The 22,118-nt window shown below is 35.7% G+C and overlaps 1 protein-coding gene across 1 annotated transcript in view; it reads left to right on the forward strand.

The window, feature by feature from the left end:
• GatB (glutamyl-tRNA(Gln) amidotransferase subunit B, mitochondrial) overlaps positions 1-22,118 on the forward strand; it is a 46,493-nt gene that overhangs the window by 1,832 nt on the left and 22,543 nt on the right. Inside the window, exons 2-3 of the mRNA XM_089104184.1 lie at positions 8,206-8,442; positions 13,679-13,792. Coding sequence (XP_088960310.1) covers positions 8,206-8,442; positions 13,679-13,792 — 351 coding nt within the window. The remainder of the gene's footprint in view (positions 1-8,205; positions 8,443-13,678; positions 13,793-22,118) is intronic.

Here is a 22,118-nt window from a genome sequence, read left to right on the forward strand (position 1 = left end):
ACTTATTTATAACAATTCAAACCTCATTTATTAGGCAACTAAAATATAAACCATTTTCCTACTGTTTCAAGTTTTTTGAATGCTGTCAACAAAAATAATGCCACATTTTGCAATTTGAAACTTTGTCATTATCGATTCAGGGTATATTCCAATTCAGGGTATATATTTGTACATTGGGGTGGGAGTGAGTAAATTTCATCATAAATTTGTTGTGGCCCACATAATTTAGCTAGGTTGAAAGTTGAAACATCATTTGATGCTTTTTTATGCTCTTTCATTTTTCATATAAAAGATCTTTGGGGTCTCTTTTAGGGTTCAAGATGCAACTAGCCCCATATTTAATTATTGAATTACAAAAGAGCATAAAAAAGGCATCAAATGAGGTTTTCACTTTCATCTTAGCTACATTATAAGGCCCACTGCAAGTTTACCATTTTAAGCCCTTTTATGACCCTTGAAAATAATAATTTATTTTTATAGTTTTTGGATATAAAAATGCATTAAAACATTTGTTTCAAATTTACTATTTCCCTGTAAATCCATTTTGTAAAAGTTATATAATTCACAAACATAGTTTTGTCAAGATTAAGTTAAATAGAAAAAAATTAAGCTGAATAAATATAGATTTTTTAACTTTTATAACTTTAATAAATCAAATAATATTAACATTTTGATAACTAAATATCAGTATATTTATATTAAACTGACAATGCACATTCATTTGTATTTTTTCAGTAAAGTGTAAATTATGTTCTGGCCTTGGGAAGGCATAGGGGTTTTGAGCCCTACTCGTGTTAATTTCTGCTTGTTTTGAGTTTGACTTGGTTATTTATTGTAATTTCTGTTTTTTTTGGTTTCATTTATTTATTGATGCTAATTTGTGGCAGTTTCATGCTTGGTAGATTATTTGATTTAATTTTTGCTCATTTTTGGTTTAATGGAGTTCTTTACTTTTCTTTGAAAAACTTATTTTGTGGAAAAAGTTAAAAAAAAATTAATTTCTCTTTGTTTTATACTGACATAGTCTTTTCAGGGAAAAAGAAAATAATTCTTTAAATCTTTTTATTTTTTTAAAAATTTATAATTTTGCCTGCTATTTGTATGCTGGAGAAATTTTTTTAGCAATTTTTAACATCATACACCCTTTTAAAAATCCAGACACAAATAGTAGTCTTTAATTTAGTTTCATACCTCCTCTAGTTGACCTGAAATAGAAAACTTGATACCATTTGCAAAAAAAAATCTGTTTACTTTCTTTGATATTTTGGATACACTTACAATATTTTGATTTGGTTAAATTTTAAGCGCAGAAGTAGCCCCGAAAGTTTGAACATAATGCCCTGTTTTTGGGATACTGCTGAGATGTCTTATTGGGAATTAGCATTAACACAGTGCATTTTGATTTAATCTCAAGGCAACATTTAGTTTTTAAAAATAATGGGCAAATGGGAGGGTGGGCGTGGTAGGGGGACTAGTTGCCCTCCAATCACTTTCGAATATTAAAAAGGGCATTAGCCCTTTCTATTTCCAATCAAATGAGCCCTTTTCGAAATTCATAAGAGAAGTCCTTCAATACAAAGTGCCCTGGTCTAAACAAAAAAAAAGGAAAAAAAAATAACAATACATTGTACCCACATCAATCTTTACTATAAAAATGTCAAGCCTTTCAATCACTTGACTATTAAAAAGGACACTAGCCCTTTCAATTTCCATTCAAATGAGCCCTTTTTGAGTTTCTATAAACATCCTCAAATGCTTAATTTCTAGAACTTTCAACTGTTAAACAAAATGGCTATCTTGAAATATGGATTAGATATGTTTGGGGAAATGGTGGGCATGAGAGGGGTGTTAGTTGCTCTCCAATCACTTTCAACTATTAAAAAAGGCACTAGCCCTTTCAATTTGCAATCGAATGAGCCCTTTTGAAGTTCCTATCACAACACTTTCAATAAAAACCTTACATGCTCCCAGTGCATAACTTACAACCCTTTCCCTGCGTGCTGGGGGGGGGGGCTGTCTTCCTCAAAAACCTACTTTTCAGAACTGTCAACTCCGTTGAAGAAACTTTGTATATCAAAATTTTGATTGAATGTGTTTGGGGAAATGGTGGGCGTGAAAGGGAGTTTATTTGGCCTCCAATCCATTCCGACTATCCAAAAGGGTACTAGCCCTTTCAATTTCCAATCAAATGAGCCCTTTTTGAAGTTATTATGGCAATGGATTCTATAAAAACCTTATATGCCCATGGTCATTACTTACAACCCTTGACCTGAGGACTGTGATGGGGTTGTTATCCTCAAAGTCATACTTTCCGGACCTTTCAACTACGTTGAACAAAATGACTATCTCAAAATTTTGATTGGATGGGTTTGGAGAAATGGTGGGTGTGAGAGGGGAGTTAATTGCCATCCAATCACTTTTGACTATTAAAAAGGGCACTTACAGTTTCAATTTCCAATTGAATGATTCCTTTTTGAAGTTTCTATGACAACGCTTTCTATAAAAAAAACTTTATATGCCGCCAGGGCATAAGTTACAACCCTTGCCCTGAGGGCTGTGGGAGGAGAGTCAGCCTCAAATACATAATTTCCGGGCTTTTTAACTACGTTGAACAAAATGGCTATCTCAAATTTTTGATAGGATGTGTGTGGGAAAATGGTGTGTCTGAGAGGGTTGTTAGTTATGCTCCAATAATTTTCGACTATTAAAAAGGGCACAATCCCTTCTAATATCCAATCAAATGAGCCCTTTTTGAAGTTTCTACAACATCACTTTCTATAAAAACCTTATATGGCCCCAGGGCATAACTTATAACCCTTGCCTCAAGGGCTCTGAGGGGGTTATCATCCTCAAAGACCAAATTTCTAAAATTTTCAACTACATTGAAAAAAATACCTACCTCAAAATTTTAACTGGATGCGTTTGGAGAAAAGATTGGCTTGAGAGGGAGGTTATTCTCCCTCCTATTACTTTTGAATTTCCAAATGAGCACTATCCCTTTCGATTTCCAATCAAATGAGCCCTTTTTCAAGTTTCTACGACAAATCTTTTTATAAAAACCTTATATGCCCCCAGGGCATAGCTTACAACCCTTACCCTGAGGGTTGTGGGGGGAGTGTCATCCTCTTAGATATAATTTCCAGACCTTTCAACTGCTTTGAACAAAATGGCTATCTCAAAGTTTTGATTGGATATGTTTGGATAAATGGTTAGTGTGGAAGGGGTGTTAGTTGTCAATCACTTTTGACTATTAAAAAGGGTACTAGCCATTTCAATTTCCAATCAAATGAGCCCTTTTTGAAGTTCCTATGACAATGCTTTCTATAAAAAAAACCTAGTATGCCCCAGGGTATAACTTGCAACCCATGCCCTGAGGGCTGTGGGGGGGGGGGGTTGTCATCCTCAAAGACCTAATTTCCAGAACTTTCATCTACGTTGAACAAAATGGCTATCTCAAAATTTTGATTGGATGTGTTGGTGGAAAAGGTGGGCATGAGAGGGTGGTTAGTTGCCCTCCAATCACTTTCGACAAATAAAAAGGCACAGGCCCTTTGAATTTCCAATTGAACGAGTCCTTTTTGAAGTCTCTACAACAAAGCTTTCTATAAAAACCTTATATGCCCCCAGGGCATAACTTACAACCCTTACTCTGAGGGCAGTGGGGGAGTCTCCTTCTCAAAAACTTAATTTCTATCTGGAAATCAACTATGCTAAAGAATATGGCTATCTCAAAATTTTGATTGGACGTGTTTGAGGAAATGTTGGGCATGGAAGGGGTGTTAGTTGCCTTCCAATCACTTTGACTATTAAAAAGGGCAAAAGCAACTTCAATTTCCAATTGAATGAGCCCTTTTAGAAGTTTCTATGACAACTCCTTCGATATGAAGTGCCCTGGTCTAAGATCAAGAAACCAAAAGACCTAAAAATGAATAATACATTGTGCCAACATCGTTCTTTACTTAGGCACCGCTATTGCGCTGCCTATGATAGTATGAATATTATTGTAAAAATCACTAATTACTATTTTCTTTTTCAATGGTTTCTTTTCTATACAAGAAATTATATTCAAGGAATATCTACCTTCTTATTGTTCAATGATTCCATTTCTGTCCAGTTTGCAGATGTGGAGGGTGTATTCATTTCTAATCTTGAACTTTTAGATTTTAGGAAGGAAAAGCATCTTAAATATCAGGAAAAAAATTGACATAAGCAAATGTGTCAAAACAGGAAGCATAGAACATTTTTCAATTTTGCCATTAACTAGGCTCAAATTTTACTTGATGATAAAGTTTCAAAGGCAGTATTTTTCGAAAAATATTTATGTACAACATATTATGAGATGCAATGGACCCCTATTTTTCTTGTTTTCCTTATGTTAAAAACGAGCATGGATTAATTAAAACAAAAATTATCTGCTCAAAGTAAAGAGAAAATTCGACACTTAAAACAAGCAACAGTTTTAAGGATACTTAATAAATTATTGTTTTTTCCCCAAATTATTGAGGGGGGGACAATTGCCCACCCTTGCCCCCCTCAACGACTTAACTGCAAAGAATCAATAAATATAATGAATTGCTACAACTTATGCCTCGAAGGAAATTTAAAAGGCAGAAAGTAATGGCTAAATTAATGCCTGCCATCTGAAATAAATAGGATGTAGGTGAACCGTCACTAATATGAATTTTTATTCAATTTTATGTTTTACGTAAACTTCAATGGATTAAGGAAAAAGAATATAGAAGAAAAAGAAATATAGGAATGGGAACTTTGGGAATATAATTTTAGAGATTTTATAAGAAATTTCTGAAATAGAAATTCCAGAACTTTAAAGATTTTGAAAATAGGTGCTGGGTACTAAAGTTAATGTTTTGGGCTCTTTTGCAGAATAGACTTTGGGTATTAAAGTATTGTTGGTAATTTTATAGTAGGCTATTTTTTTCTAGACAATAGGAGTACTAATCTGATACCAAGTTAATCCTGGAAAGATGTTTCAAGGTACTACCTTTATAACCAACTTCTAGGACTTAGAGTATTGCACAATTTCCCAATAATCAGGTCTACAAGTATCTAAATTTTCACAAAAAGTGTTTTGCACCAGTTTTAAGTTTTTAGTCTCTTTTTTGGTAACAGTGCATTGTGTCCCTTCTTCTGAAAGAAATATTAGGTAATGCTATAGCACAGGAGCCCTTTTGAAGCAAACTCTAAAAAATTCTGAAAGCTAACCTGGGGTACTTAAAAACAATCAATTATTCCAAAAAGTATATTAGGCCTGCTTCACTTTAAAGGAACAAGGAGTCACTTAAGGAGTCTAAAACAAAGTTTTATAGTTTAATTTATGATTTTAGCAATTAGTATATTTCAAAAGAGGGCGCAAAAGTACTTCAAATAGTAGCCTGTATGTACTTTTTAGCTATTAAATGCACATTAAAAGTATTAAATTTACTAATGTATCTACCTTCCCTCCTCAAGGAGCACTGTCTTAGATCAACTTTTGTTTTGAAAATGAAGATGTTCACCTGGCCTCTATTTTGTATTTTATTTGGTAGATTACTAGTTCTATTGCACTAGGCATTGTTCCACCCATTTGCCAATCGAATGCATTTGTTTTAGTTTTTGTTTGTTACTAGTTTTTGGGGATTTTGTACCTCTATTCATTTGCAAATTTGGTGATTTTACATTCACACTATACGTGACTTCTTATATAATTCATTCAGTGTTTGTACAACTTTACTGTTGTAGGTAGCATAAAAAAAGTTGTGTCTTGATTCTTATTTGATCCAAACTGTTAACCGAACTTGTACATATCAAACATAGATTGATCTCAGTATTGAAAGGAGGCCAAAGTGGAGGCCAGAAGGCTTGGTATTCCAAGAAGAAGAAGATTGAATTCTTAAGCTAAGGTCATCTTGGATTATTGCTGTCCCAAAAAATCCCAGTTGGTTTTTATTCAATATGTAGGCTAACTATGTAGTTTGGATAACAGAGTTGGTAGACTAGCATTGGTTTTGGCAAGTAAAAAGTGAAGTGACTCTCATGTGTTATGTTTTCTGGTCAATATGAATGGAAGAGGCTGTAATAGGATTTAAATATACAAAGTTATTGGTGGACAACCAACCCATCACGTCCATTTTTTAATTCTGGCATCCAATTAAAATTTTCAGATACCCATTTTCCATTCCTATGAATAGCCAAATAAATCTGCCTCTGGAGATGATATGACCAGCAAAGCCTCAGAGGAAAGAGCCCTAAGTTATGCAAATTGCCTGTTGTTTACAGAGAAGATTCATACTAAGAAAAGGTCATACTAAGATATTTAATTGCTTGGACACTTTCAGGGTTTGTCCCTGGGTAAAGATAGCCATACATTTTTTTGTAAGAGAGGAGGGTGATAGGAGGCCTAAAACTAGGATGAAAAACTTATTTTCTTAACATGTTTGAAACTTGTAGCTGTAACTCCAGATTCTAAGGAGATTTTAATATAGACCACAAATCTGGTTTGGGGGGAAGGGGTCTCCAAAAACTGTGGAAATCCTTTTCGTTTGATTGGTTTGAAACTTCTAGGCTTAATTCCTTGGTTTAAACAGATCCCAATTGACAAGTGAAAGACATTAGTTCCCCCCCCCCCAAAAGGGCCACAAAATTGTTTTTCCAAAAAGTGTCAAACTTGCCTCTCTAAGTTCCTGGGCAAAGGTTACCCTAGTGCACAAATAAAACAAAATTAGCTTGGAGATATAAACCTCCATGCCCATTTAGGACATAAAACTTATACAGTATATGAAAATCCTTGGGCCAAGGGGATCCCAATGCTTACAATCTACAGAGAAAAGAAGACTATCAAAAATCTTCAGGGATGAAAAAAGGTCCAAGATGGGGGGCTAGACAAAAGTCATAAAGTACAATTATCGCTTGCCCTACAGCAGTTTACACCTATGTTTTTCTCCAGAATGCTAGGTATTTGTAGTCTATCACATGGAAGAAAAACTGTTTCTTTTGCTATGTAATTTATTCTTTGAAAAAGATAATTTGATTAGGGAGATCTTGTCTAAGGGATTGCTGATTTATAGAATTTCTTTTGATACAATTTCTATAGAAACATATGAAAAACAATACTTGACCCAGTAATTACCTGAAATTGCACCTTGGGGCAATCTAAGGATTTTTCCTCCTGAAAGTCCAGAGTTGATGATCAAAGTTTTTGTCATTGTTGTTTAGTGACCTGGTGCAGTTGGATGATCAGTAGCTTCCCAGCTATGTTTCCACTCCCCCAAGGACCCTATCCAGCTTTTATTTGAAAATGTCAACAGATTCGGCAGTAATTGTATCTTCAGAGAGTTTGTTTCAATTGTTTGACAATTCTTGAGGAAAAAAATTGAGTGTGGACTCTGGTTAGGGTAGACTATTTTATAAGTTTTAACCAATGGCCCCTGGTTCTTGAATTACAACCAACAATAGGAAAAAACACTGGAACCATGTTGGCCTTCATTAGCTTGTAGGTTAGAATAGCATCATCTCTTCTTCTCCTGTATACAAGTGTTGAAAGTTTCAGTTTAGCTAGTCTTGCAGGGTATGAAAGTTCCTGCATGCTGAATATCATTTTGGTCGGACACCTCTGCATGTCTTCCAAAACTTGTATATCTTTTTAAAAATACAAGGAGGTTATAGACGTTCCAACTTCAAAGTTGCTTGTTCTTTTGTCTGAAGACTATTGACTTAGGGGGAGTGAGTGGAAAAGTGTATGCTGACCAGCCTCAGAGTTAAACTAGCACCAGCGGCAGACTTCTTAACTTGAGAACTGAATTTTAATTCATTGTCAATAGTGACTCCAAGATCTCACTCATCATTTGCAGAGGAAATTGGGTAGCCTGAGAGAAAATAAGAGCAACAAGGATTTTTTCTCTGCTGAAGTGAATGATATGGCACTTGACAACATTGAATTCAAGAAGCCAAGTCCATTGACCAAGCAGTCAAAGCTCATTTTGTAGAAGGGTGTGGTCTTTTAGGGTGTGGCCAAGGGTGTGGCCCTGCCTACCACCCTTTACGAAAATACTTGTCATCTGAAAATTGGTATGATTTGGGCAAAAATTGAAACAAAAATAACCATAGGTGACATTACCTCCTCACTTATTTTCTAATTTATATGCATATGAATATATTATGTCATGTCATATATAAATTATTATTTTCGAAATTTCTATATGGTTCTAGGTGTTCGAGAAAGGAATGAAGAGCCTCAAATATAGCCTGAGTTATTTGAAAATATCTCAAATATTACAGTACAGAAAATTTTCTTCCGAAAGTAAATGGCAAAGTGTAATTGGTCTTGAGATACATGCTCAAATTGCAGCCCAGTCAAAATTATTCTCCAGAGCAGGTACTAACTTTGGTGCTCCCGTCAACACCCAAGTTAGTCTGCTAGATTGCGGAATCCCAGGAACTTTGCCAGTACATAAGTATTTATTGAAAACTACTTGTAAAGTTAACACATGTATATAAATAAAATTAAATGTATGTATTTGTGTTTCTGTGTATGCATTACTTCACCGTTCATTCGATTGCCAAGAAACTTTAAGTAGATATTGAGTACACTCTTGTGAAAGTCTTGGGTATAATTTTTTTTTCCTCCCAAGGCCTTCTTAATACTTTTCTTGCTGGCTGAAACTTGATACCCCCTGAACGCAAATAATTGACACTTGCCTCTGTTTGTATTATCCACAATTTCTGGGTATTCAATCCAATAACACTTGATGGGTAAGTTAATAATTTTTACCTAATCTTTCAAATAATTTTAAATTCAAAAATACAATCGCTATTTTGCGAGCAGAATTTTTGGAGAGGGGGAGCTTTCTGCAGGAGGAAATTTTCCTTGGGTTTCCTATCTTTTGACATCACAGCAACACTGAAGGGGTTGAAGATCACACTACCAAATAAGTGGCTAAAATCTAGGACACAACATGGATATTTGTAATTGAGTATGATTTAATGTCCTCCCTCTATACAGCTTAAGGTTTTGAGATATTAACTGTCCTGTAGTTTTGCCCCTATAGGATATATTACCAGCTTGTTCTATTGCATGTTCTGTTTAAGCTCTTAAGCTTAGCTAAAACTTAAAGGCTTCAGCTGAACCTCTTTACCTATAGTTCAGTATGAGATAAACCTGCTCTTTTTCACTCTCCATAATGGCCCAACCAATATGGGAAGTTGGTAACCCTGGTAACTCAGGCCAGTTTCTGAAAATCGTGAATGTTATCTGACATCTTAAAGTAAGGCTTCAATGATTCCCACACTTGTTTGATTCAACTGTTAGGGAATAAAAACCCTGGAAAAACCCTAAGAAAAACCCTAGAAAAGAAAAACCCTAGAAAATAACCAATGGTCAACAGTCTTAATTTCATAGTTGCTAACAGTTAAATTGACATTACAAAAGAAAGTAATTGCGCATTGAACCTTCCAGAACATACATTCTGTTTTAAAAGGTTCAAGTAGGACAACTTTTTTGCACAAAACATTTAAGAAATGATATTTTGTTGAATTTTGTAAAAGCAACTGTTTATAACCTTTTTTGAAATACAATCTTTTGAAATACTCGGCAGCTCAGAGGCGGCCAAGGAAATTGTAAAGCCCCGTGAGGACTATATGAGAAAAAGGATAATGGAAAAGTTGAGTTGCAGAAATTTCTTAGGACTTAACCTCCTAATTTCACTTTGTTAAGGAACGTCTTGTTGCTGCTTTATTTAAGTTCTTTGCCTTTAATAAAATCTTTCTCTTTTTACAAACAATCTTATGGCGTTGAGTTTAACTACTGTATACAATCTATAACAATCTATAAAATCTATAACAATCTATAACAATCAATGTATATATGTGTAGTTTGAATGACAGCACTAAAACTCAGTCTCTTAAATCCTCTTAAGGTATGCTCCTTAACCACTCTGTATTTGGGTTAACTTAGGATTAGTAAGACCAAAGTTTACTTCGATCAAATGAACATGATTGTAACACCCAACGTTGGGCCATGACATTGTACAACTATGCAATAATAAACTGCTTGCAATAATAATATGTTTTAATATGTTTAATATATGTTTTAATATGTTTAATAATATGTTTTAATAATGTCTATATGTGTAGTTTGAATGACAGCAGTAAAACTCAGTCTCTTAAATCCTCTTAAGGTATGCTCCTTAACCACTCTGTATTGGGATTAACTTAGGATTAGTAAGACCAAAGTTTACTTCGATTAAATGAACATGATAGTAACGTCCAACGTTGGGCCATGACATTGTACAACTATGCTATAATAAACGGCTTGCAATAATGATATGTTTTAATATGTTTAATATATGTTTTAATATGCGTTTTAATATGTATAATAATATGTTTTAATAATGTCTATATGTGTAGTTTAGATGACAGCAGTAAAACTCAGTCTCTTAAATCCTCTTAAGGTATGCTTCTTAACCACTCTGACTCTGTATTGGGATTAACTTAGGATTAGTAAGACCATAGTTTACTTCGATCAAATGAACAGTAACGTCCAACGTTGGGCCATGACATTGTACAACTATGCAATAGAAAAACTGCTTGCAATAATAATATGTTTTAACCCACAATAATTAAAAAAAAAAATTGAGCAATGAATTGCAAAGAGAAAAGAGACTAAATTGTAAACTAAATCAATTAATTACGTTAAAAACAAGGGATAAGACGGTAAAATGGTTGAAGTTTTGAAATAGCTGACTCCAAACTTGGTCATGTAGCAAGGCCAGTTTTGCTGTTATATCCGGAGCATTAAAATTCTGCGTGCTTTTCTATTCTTATACCAAAATAAAAGAAAATATTAATGTGGAGAAGGTGGTATAGCAAAGGAAAAGAAAGGTGGTAAATAAAGGAAAAATCTAAAATTCCAAAAAAATGCTGATTAAGTTTTTCGGGTTTTACTTCTCTTGGTGGGTGTAAAAATTTCACTACCGCATATCGGCTACGGGTAATTTGAAAGATGTTACGTTGCATAAATCTTGCCTGAAAGATAAAAACTAAAATGTCTTTTCAGATTGTTTGACTTCTGTCAGTTACCACCAGGTTGTATATGTTGAGTTTTTAGATTGCACACAACCTTGGACAATCTTTGTGCAAGATTCCTTTCCTGAGTAAATTACAATAGTAGCAAAACAATAATACCGTTTGAGTCCCACTTCAATGTTCTTACCAAATGATCAATGTTTTTGAGGAGGGGAGGGGGAGGCTGGTACGTTGTGAGGAATTTGTTTTTTTAGCTTTTTTGTTGAATCGCAATTACTATTCTTTTGTGAAAAAATAATAAATTAGTTTTTGTGTTACTATTTATTGAATACTTTTAATGTTAAGTGGTGGTTAGAAGATACAACTACCCACATGACTTATGTTTTTTATATGGCTCTTTAATTTTTTTTATATAATGTTGTTGTGTTCTATTGTTTTTGGTGAAGTGATAAATATCTGAATCAGAAAAGTCTACTGTAAAATTGTATCCCATTTTATAAATAAAGTCTGATATCGTGCTTGACGAAAGTTAAAAAAAGAAATAATAAAATAACAAAAAGTGGTCACAATAGGCGAGGTTCAGTTTTGTTCACAATTTTTGGTTATATATGCTCCTGTAAGCAAAATTCTTGAATACCAAAACTGGATCTTAGACCTAGCGTCAGAAACTATATGCAACCGAAATGACTAAATTATTTGTAATCGAGATTCCTAGCCATCTGATCGATTCAGTAGAAGGTACAGAAAAATGTTGACATCTAAGTAGTGATCTAGAGTAAGCCTCGACATTAAAAGAGAGGAATTCACATCAATATTCAGAGAAAGTCCAATACGGTTGACGAAAAAGAAGAGACAACTAAATTAACAGAATCAGAAAATCCCCTCCTGTTGCAACTAATTATAGCATTAGTGCTAATAATTTATATAACAGTTTAGCTTGGTATTCCTATACTGCCTGCTGCCCAGTAGAGTATATACTCATAGTGGGGAACTTAGGGCATATAAAACTACCCCCCCCCCAAAAAAAAAACAACAAAAAACTCGCGAGTTTTGCTAAAGTTTTCTAATTATTTCCTATATGTTTTATATGTTTTTCTTTAATCCCCCTGAAAATCCTGGCTCTTTCCAAAACAATTTCCTGCATGTATGTTTGAACATCAGAGATATAATTTCCTTAAATTTTCAATACCTATTAGCATTAGAACCATACTAAAATGTCAGAATGGCACATGCGTTTGGTGAGAACCTCCCATGACCCAAAACATAATGATTTTCCCCAAAGTCCTATATTTTCTGAATAATTTGCCAATTTTAATTTTTTTCTAAATCCCTCTAAAAATCCTGCCCCCCTCCCAGAAAAATCTTCTGTATTTGCGTCCGGTTGCCATGGTCTATTACCTGCTTATATTTTATGCTGTTAAGATTGTGCACTATCACGGCCTAGGAGGACAGGTCCCAGGATAATTGTTCAATAATAACTGGGAGGACAAGGTTTGATGGAATAAATTCTAATCTGCAACTAAACCATCAACATGTGTCAATAATAGTTTGACTTAGGAATCTAAAATGAAAACTTCTTGAGTATCCAAAAGCTGGTTGCTTTAGGCATCTCATGAAATCATTTCTATTCTTATAAAGTTATTCTTGTTTAACCTTTCCAGATTCCCTTAAAGACCGCGAAAGGATAAAGCCCCCTGGTCCCCGCAAAGTCATGTAACTTTCTAAAAACATAATGCTGATAAGGAAATAAGTACAAAGATACAAACCTGAATGTATTTGATGCCCTTGGTAACATGGGCGCCCATAAGTTGAATTTTAAAGGGGGCTTACGTGGTCTAATCGGCACTTCCAATACTCTATAATAGAAATCTCAAAACAAATTTTTTTAAATTTAAGGCAGCGTCATTCAGCTAGGGGGGGGGGGTGCCCCCCTCCCCCTTTATGGGTGCCCATGCTTGGTAACGCTTTATATTTTTAAGTTTAAAAACGTTTCTGTTATTTCGAAAATATGTAGGGTCATGGGTGTCAGCTTTGAAAAAAAACACAGAAGACAGAGGAAAATAGAAACATACCTCGTTTGAGGGCTAAAGAGCCGGAAAGTTTTTGCTCTTCAGCTTTTTTAGAATATCTTCGAAATGACGTATATTTAACTATATGATATGAATCGTTTTTTTTTATCAAGAGGCACTAGAAGAGGGCACGAAGAGGTAATATAAAAGAACACATATTTAGTATTATTAATAGATAAACTTCACATCAGTAATCAGAGTAATCAGAAGAGTGCATCAGTAACCAGGAATCAGAAGAGGTGCATCAGTAATTAAAAAACGAAATGATGACGGAGGCTCTTATTGTGAATTTCAACATGCCAATTATTCTTTAGACAGGCCCATAGATAATTTTTTTAGAAGTAATGGGGGTTCTAATCATTTAGAGGTGACATGGGCAAGAAAAAGGCAGGTGAATTAGCCCGCAAGAAATCAGACTTAGAAATACGTAGATTTTAGAGGCGGTGTGCACCCCCCCCTATCTGAAGATTCATATATCTAAGCTTTAGGGGTAATATTGAAGGCATATGCCTAAAATTATTACTAACTAGGCTCGAAAGAAATCTTGCAATGCCTGAGACTGAACATTCATGTTGGCGTTTTTTTTTTAGTGCTTGAATCGAAAATGCGTGGAAGCAGCAGTTCTGACTGGTTTGGCATTAAACTGCAAGATCAATTTAACATCAGAATTTGATAGAAAACATTACTTTTATGCTGATCTACCCGTAAGGAAGTTTTTTTTATGTGTTATAATATTATATTTTACTTTGGGTTAGCTTGAAGTATTACCATAAGAAAACGTACCTTTCACAGTAGAGAAGATGAAAATAAAATGAACCTTAGTTACCGAGAAGTAGAAACGTGGTTTTAATCAAAGACTATGAGTGATTCACAAGAGTTTAAACTGGTGTTACTGTCGACAAAAAAATCAGCAACGTCATCAGTATTTGGCGTCTCTTGGCATTTTTTCAGTGTAATAGCATGGCAAAGTTAATGTAATTAGTATAATTGGCAAAATTAGTGTAGTAGTAAGTGTCTGATGTGTTTCTGAATCTATCACGATTACAAAGCTTTGGAAAATTGTCAATTAACACCAAACGCTAGATGGCGTTGGTGCTTTTTTCTTGACATTAGTGCCAGTTTTTAGTCTTATAAGCTGCCTATACTCTTTTGTTTCAACTTTAAATAAAGACTGTTTGGTGCACAGTCTATCTAAATTAAAAGGATTTTCAAAGCTATAGAATAGCGAGTCTACCCCCCCCCCCCCCCCCCCCCCCCCACACAAAAAAAACGACGACAGAATCTGCAACAAACCCGTATTAATTTGATGTACAGTGGAAGTAGATCGCCAGCTTAACCTATCCCATGCCTACAGCAAAAGCTCTTTTAGCGAAGACTTTGCCAGCATTACTTCCTTGAATTGGCCTAGTGTCATTTTAGGCTTCCCTGACTTGTAGAGATCAAGGTATATTCATTTCCAAGCATCGTGTGGTAACCTTCCGTCACCCATCCGTACCATATGTTCCCAGTACATCAAGTGACGTCCTCGAATGATTTCAATGATAGGAGTACGGTTAGTAATACAATGAGTTCCAATGTCGCCCTTAAATTGTTGCCAGAGCCCTTTTCCTATCAATTTTCCTGTCACTTTTCCTGTTGCGCACTGATTCCCCCAGTTTCGCAAACAATTGGTAAGGACAGAAAGAATGTCACTGTTATGAATTCTAATCGTCAGCTTCTGGGAGATGTCTCATTCCTCCAGACGTTTCTGAGGTAACTAGAGCAGAACCGGCCAGGGCTATTCATAAATTTTTTTGCTCGCTATTCGCATCTTGTGAAAAAATACTACCGGGGTATTTAAACTCTGTCACCTGTTTTGATTCCTTACCCATTAACCAGAAGTCCTTTCCCAACGTCGGGAACGACCGTATTGTTATTGATATAGATAACAAACAGATCGTGCTTTAGTAAATGTGTTTTTTTTTTTCATTTTATATCACACGATATCAATTTTCCCAGAGGGGTCAAAATGCCGGGGAATGCTGATTCTAAGGTAGCCAATCTATTAATCATGGTCTTAAACCCTCAACTGGAACTTTTGAGCCTCCCATTTCGACAAAGGAGGAAAATCACTTTTTACATGGGTGGTAGCATGCATCTCATTATTTAGAATTCATTTTTCTGCCACGGGTACTGGAAGATCGTAGAGAGATGGCTCATTTCAAAGCTACCGCCTCTCTCTAACTGCCTAATATAAGTAAGTTCGTCTTAATAGTTCCATCTTAAAGTATCATTCGGTACCTTCTTGAGTAGAAAGGCTTGGGTTCATAAAAAGTATACCATTATATTAGTAATAGCCAAAAATCCTTTGAACGGAGATTAACCGCTCCCAATTTTGTATATTCCTCTCCCAAATCCCCTTATGAAACGAAAACTAAAAAACTTGTTTGGAAAAAAAAAACTACCTAACGAAAAAATTTATTTTATTTATTTTCATTTCTCATAAAAAAAATTGGATTTCTTATGTGCGAACTCTCAAAGATGCCGGTGACAACATACCCCTCGAACTCTTAGCTATGTGACAAAGTTGCACATATCTTGCGGGAAAGTTTAAGAAGGTAGGAAGTAAAATCTGTATTTGATATCATAGGCAGCGCGCTAGCGCTGCCTACGTAAAGAACGATGTGGGTACAATGTGTTGTTTTTGTTTTTTTTGTTTCTCCATACCAGGGCACTTTGTATCGAAGGAGTCGTCGTAGAAACTTCGAAAATGGCTTATTCGAGTGGAAATTTTAGTGGATAATTCCCTTTTTCATAGTCGAAAGTGACGGGATGGTAACTAGCCCCCCCAAGCCCATCATTTCCCCAAACACTTCCAATAAACATTTTAAGATAACCCTTTTGTTCAGCGTAGTTGATTTCCTGATAGAAAATATGTTTTTGAGGAGGACACTCCCCCACAACCCTCGGAGCTAGGGTGTTAAGTTATTCCCTGGGGGCAGATAAGGTTTTAATAGAAGGTGTTGTCGTAGAAACTTCAAAACTGGCTCATTCAAATCGAAATTAAAGGGCTAGTGCCCTTTTTAATAGTCGAAAGTGATTGGATGGCATCTAGCCCCCCCCACGCCCATCATTCCCCCAAACACATCCAATCAAAATGTGGAGATAGCCATTTTGTTCAGCGTAGTTGATTTCCAAATAGAAAATATCTTTTTGAGGAGGACACTTCCCCACAACCCTCGGGGCAAGGGTTTCAAGTTATGCCCTGGGGGCATATAAGGTTTTTATAGAAGGTGTTGTCGTAGAAACTTCAAAAAAGGCTCATTCAATTGGAAATTCAAAGGGATATTGCCCTTTTTAATAGTCGAATGTGATTGGAGGGCAACTAGCCCCCCCACGCCCATCATTCTCACAAATACATCCAATGAAAATTTTGAGATAGCCATTTTGTTCAGCGTAGTGGATTTCCAGATAGAAAATATATTTTTGAGGAGGAGACGGGGCAAGGGTTTTAAGTTATAGCCTGGGGGCATATAAGGTTTTTATAGAAGGCGTTGTCATAGAAACCTCAAAAAAGGCTCATTTGATTGGAAATTCAAAGGGCTAGTGCCCTTTTCAATAGTTGAATGTGATTGGACAGTAACTAACCCTCCTCTCACGCCCACCTTTTCATAGGCAGTGCGCTAGCGCTGCCTAAGTTAAGAACGATGTGGGCACAATGTGTTGTTTTTTGGGTTTTGTTTTCTCCATACCCGGGCACTTCGTATCGAAGGAGTAGCCGTAGAAACTTCGAAAAGGGCTCATTCGATTGGAAATTGGAATGGCTAGTGCCTTCTTTAATAGTCGAAAGTGATGGGAGGGCATAATGCCCCCCCCTCCACGCCCCCCCATCCTACCAAAACATCTAATAAGCATGTTGAGATAGCCCTTTTGTTGCGCATCGTTAATGTTTCCAGATGGAAAATATGTTTTTGAGGAGCACACTCCCCCACAACCCTCAAGGCAAGGGTTGTAAGTTATGCCCTATGGCCCTATAAGGTTTTTATAGAAGGTTTTGTCGTAGAAACTTCAAAACTGGCTCATTCGATCGGAAATTCAAAGGGCTAGTGCCCTTTTTAATAGTCGAAAGTGATTGGAAGCCAACTAGACCCCCCCCCCGCCCCCCACGCGCATCATTCCCCCAAATACATCCGATCAAAATTTTTAGATAGCCATTTTGTTCAGCGTAGTTGATTTCCAGATAGAAAATATGTTTTAGAGGAGGTCACTCCCTCACAACCCTCAGGGCCAGGGTTTTAAGTTATGCCCTGGGGGCATATAAGGTATTTATAGAAGGAGTTGTCGTAGAAACTTCAAAACAGGCTCATTCAATTGGAAATTCAAAGGGCTAGTTCCATTCTTAATAGTTGAAAGTGATTGGAGGGGAACTAGCCCCTCCCCACGCCCATTATTCTCCCAAACACATCCAATTAAAATTTTTAGATGGCCATTTTGTTCAGCGTGGTTGATTTGCAGATAGAAAATACGTTTTTGACGAGGACACTCCCCCACAACCCTCAGGGCAAGGGTTTTAAGTTATGCCCAAGGGGCATATAATGTTTTTATAGAAGGCGTTGTCGTAGAAACTTCAAAAGAATCTCATTCGATTGGAAATTAATGGGCTAGTGCCCTTTTTAATAGTCGAAAGTGATTGGAGGGCAAATAGCCCCCCCAAGCCCATCATTCCCCCAAACACATCCAATAAAAATTTTGAGATAGCCATTTTGTTCAGCGTAGTTGATTTACAGATAGGAAATATTTTTTGAGGAGGATACTTCACCACAGCCCTAAGGGCAAGGGTTTTAAGTTATGCCCTGGGGGCATATAAGATTTTATAGAAGACCTTGTCGTAGAAACTTTAGGAAAGGGCTCATTCGATTTGAAATTCAAAGGGCTAGCGCCCTTTTTAATAGTCGAAAGTGATTAGTAATGTTTTTTGGTGTTGTCGCTGGTTAGACCAGGGCCCGTTGTATCGAGGGAGTTGTCGTGGGAACTTCAAAAATGGCTCCTTTCATTGAAAATAGAAAGGGCTGACGCCCTTTTTAATAGTTGAAATTTATTGAACGGCTACTAATTCCCCTTCCACCATCCCCCTACCATTTGCCCAATATGTTTAAAAAATAAATTTTTCCTCAAGATTAAATAAAAATGCACTGTAATAATTCTAATTCCCAATAAGGCATCTCAGCAGTATCCCAAGAACGACTGAGGGTGTTGCGTTCAAACTTTCGAGGCTACTTCTACTCTTAAAATTTAACCAAATTAAAATAGTTTATGCGCATCGAAGCTATCAAAGACAGTAAACAGATTTTTTTTTGCAAATGGTATCAAGTTTTCCATTTCAGGTCAACTAGAGGAGGTATGAAACTAAATTAAACAGTACCATTGGTGTCCAGATTTTAAAAGGGTGTATGTTTTTAAAAATTGCTGAAAATTTTTCTCCAGCATACAAATAGCAGGCCAAACTATAAAGTCTTTAAAAACGAAAAGACTTTAATTATTATTGTCTTTTTCCCTAAAAAGACTATGTAAATATAAAAGGAACAGAAATTAATTGATAAAACTTTTTCCACAAAATAATTTCTTCAAAGAAAAGTAAAGAAGTACATTAAACAAAAATGAGCAAAAATAAAATCAAACAACCTGCCAAGGTAGAAACTGCCACAAATCCGCATTAATAAATAAATGAAACCCAAAACGAATTGAAATCACAATAAATAATCAAATCCAACTCTAAAGAAGCAGAAATTACCGTAAGTTTGGTTAAAAACCCTTATGTCTCTCCTAGCCCAGAAGAAAATTTGCACTTTACTGAAAAAATTATAAATGTTTTCACTTTTACAACTTTAATAAATAAAATAATTTTTACATCTTGGTTAATAAATATCAGTAAATGTATATTAGACTGACAATGCACATTAGTTAATTTTTTTTTTGTGTTTATAAAATGAAAATAAAAATTTGTATTAATAAAATAATCTACCAAGCGTGAAACTACCACAAATCAGCATCGATAAGTAAATGAAACCAAAAACGAACAGAAATTACAATAAATAACCAAGTCAAACTCAAAGCGAGCAGAAATTAACATGAGTAGTGTTCAGAACCCCTATGCCTTACCAAGGCCAGAGCATAATTTGCACTTTACTGAAAAAAATATAAATTTTTTACTTTTATAACTTTAGTAAATCAAACAATATTAACATTTTGATTACTTAATATCAGTATATGTATATTAAACTGACAATGCCCATTCATTTGTATTTTTTTCAGGAAAGCGCGAATTTTGTTCTAACCTTGGGAAGGCATAGGGGTTTTGAGCCCAACTTATGTTAATTTCTGCTCGTTTTGAGTTTGACTCGGTTATTCATTGTAATTTCTATTCGTTTTGGGTTTCATTTATTTATCGATGCTGATTTGTGGTAGTTTCACGCTTGGTAGATTATTTGATTTTATTTTTGCTCATTTTTTGTTTAATGGAGTTCTTTACTTTTCTGGGATTTAATCTTACGGCAATATTTAGTTTTTAAACATAATTGGCAAATGGGAGGGTGGGCCTGGGAGGAAGATTAGTTGCCCTCCAATCACCTTTGATTATTCAAAAGGGCATCAGCACTTTCTTTTTTCAATAGAATGAGCCCTTCTCGAAGTTGCCACGACAACTCCTTCGATACGAAGTGCCCTGGTCTAAACAACAACAACAACAAAAATAATATATTATACCCACATTGATCTTTACTATTATTAATTAAAAAAACTTTCTGAAAAATAAGTTTTTCAAAGAAAAGTAAAGGCCATTTGAAACTCAAGCTCAGGAGATATGAATACCTGTTAAAATTCAAACTCAAAACGACCAGAAATTGCTATTAAAGAATAAATGAAACCAGAAGGCTTGAGGTTTTTGCAGTTAAAGAAGGGGGCAGTATCCAAATTTTGTTTGTAGTGAAACTATATTTGTCTTGACCAATCTTGGAAAGAACTAATAAATTAAACTGAATATTTGATGTATAATGATATTAATTGCTGAAAGCTCATCAGTTCAAAATTTTGCTGTAATTTTAATATTTATTTTCAATATTAAGTACAAAAGAAAACATTTGTAATATAATTCGTTTCCAGTAAAGCGCCAATGACGCAGTAGGTTTTAGGCTTCTGCAGTGAGGCGATAAATGGATTGGAAAAATAGCTCCAATAAGGGTGTTTTGACCTTTTCACGTGCTGACACAAAGGGATCACGACTGTTTGGAATTGACCTTAATAGAATTTTGTGTACCAAAGCAATTTTGTATCTATCACAGAGTATGTATTTTAACCTTATAATTGGATAATTATAATAGATTTACTATGTGTTCTTCCCATACAAAACTTTGCCTTATTAAAGTCTTTGGGGTGGGGGCGGCGCAGTTGGCAGAAGGAAGGAAACTTTAGCGTAGACAGTAGGAGAGGGGAAGGGGGAGGTTGGATACTCATCCAATACGGGGCGGAACTTCACTTATCTCCTCCGTTCCCGATTTAAGAGATTAGACGGACTCATCGGGTTGTAGAATGTTGGACCATTTGGGTTGTGGAAGACGTTGAACTACTCAAAATACTTTATGTTTTCAGTTATTGCAGGATTTATTTCATAGATTATGGAATGGTGAGGCCCCTGGCTCATCATTTGGGTGATCCTTAACTCATAATATGTAATTTTGATTAATTGTTTCGTGTTATGTGCATATATTATTCTATATATATTATTTTGAGTTATACTTTTATCGTATTGCGTCATTTTTAAGGCTTGAGATAAAAACTGAAACCTTAGCGGAGACAGTGGTGGGGGGACGTCTCCCCCCTCACAAGCATAATTGAGCAGCCACAGAGAAAGTAATACAAATGAAATTAATCTGTCTTTTGAAAATGTCTTTTTTCAAAAGACACGAAGAAAATCGTCTAAAGGAACCTGAAGTGCTATCTCTGACATTTCCGTTGATTCTTTATTCCCGGTACTTTCAGATGTAAAATTTAGAATATTATCGAATGGGTTTAGTCGTCCCCTACCTGAATACTTCACATTTGGAAAACCCACCCCTGGGAAATTCCTCCCCCCTCAAAGAGCATTTTTTTTCCTGCTGATAATTCCCCCGCGTTAAATTCCACCCAGCAGAAATTTCCCAGCCGTGGAATATGCTCCTCAAAATATATTACCCACGGATAATTTCGGATATTCATAAGAATGAAAGTAAAATTTCTAATCAACTTTTTAGGTCAGAAGCTATGCTACATCATTACCTGAGTAGAAATCCGAAAGGGTTCAATGAAATAATACTGAGTTATTTTTCCAGGGGTCCTTTTTGTTGAAGAGGCTGTATCAAAAACTTTGTACCGGGGGTCATAGAACTACAAATTAAAATTTATAGTGCCCTTACACCAGGGGCGGATCCAGGATTTTTTAGGGGGGGACGCAAAATAGATTGACCCAATAAACTAACGTTAGGAGTAAGTTTAATAAGCGCAAACTTGCGTTAGTTAGATAAATAATAGTTCTTTAGACTACGTTAGGGGGGGGGGCCCTCGCCCCTCCCCGGCATCAGCCAAGGCCTTGAACTTTCGGTTTCTTTCCCTGTTAGGGAGAATAGCAGATGCCTAATAGGTGAGTGTTAATACCAAAACATTATAACTCTAATTCGGCCTTCAGGTAGACACATAATTAGTTCAAAGGGAGGGATGGAGAAAAAGGGTGTGGGGCTGGTATTTGCCCTTCGATTTATTTTGACTCGTAAGAACTGGACTAGAACTTCCAATTTCCCATTAAATGAGCCCTTTCTGAACTTAATACGAGAGTCCCTTCCTGCACCCGGGCCCTGGGGGGTTTTGTCCACGCCAGAGTTTTGTTACTTAAGCTTTCAACTATTTTTAACAAAATTTTTATCTGATGCATTTAGGGCGTGGAGGAGGGGGGGGGCTAGTTGCTCTCCAATCTCTTTTGACTCTTAAAAAGTGAACAGCTTTCAATTTCCAATCAAATGAGCC

The sequence above is a fragment of the Artemia sp. Qi Xiang Cuo genome, chromosome 2 (assembly GCF_049724085.1).
Source record: "Artemia sp. Qi Xiang Cuo chromosome 2, ASM4972408v1, whole genome shotgun sequence".
Lineage (NCBI taxonomy): Eukaryota > Metazoa > Arthropoda > Branchiopoda > Anostraca > Artemiidae > Artemia > Artemia sp. Qi Xiang Cuo.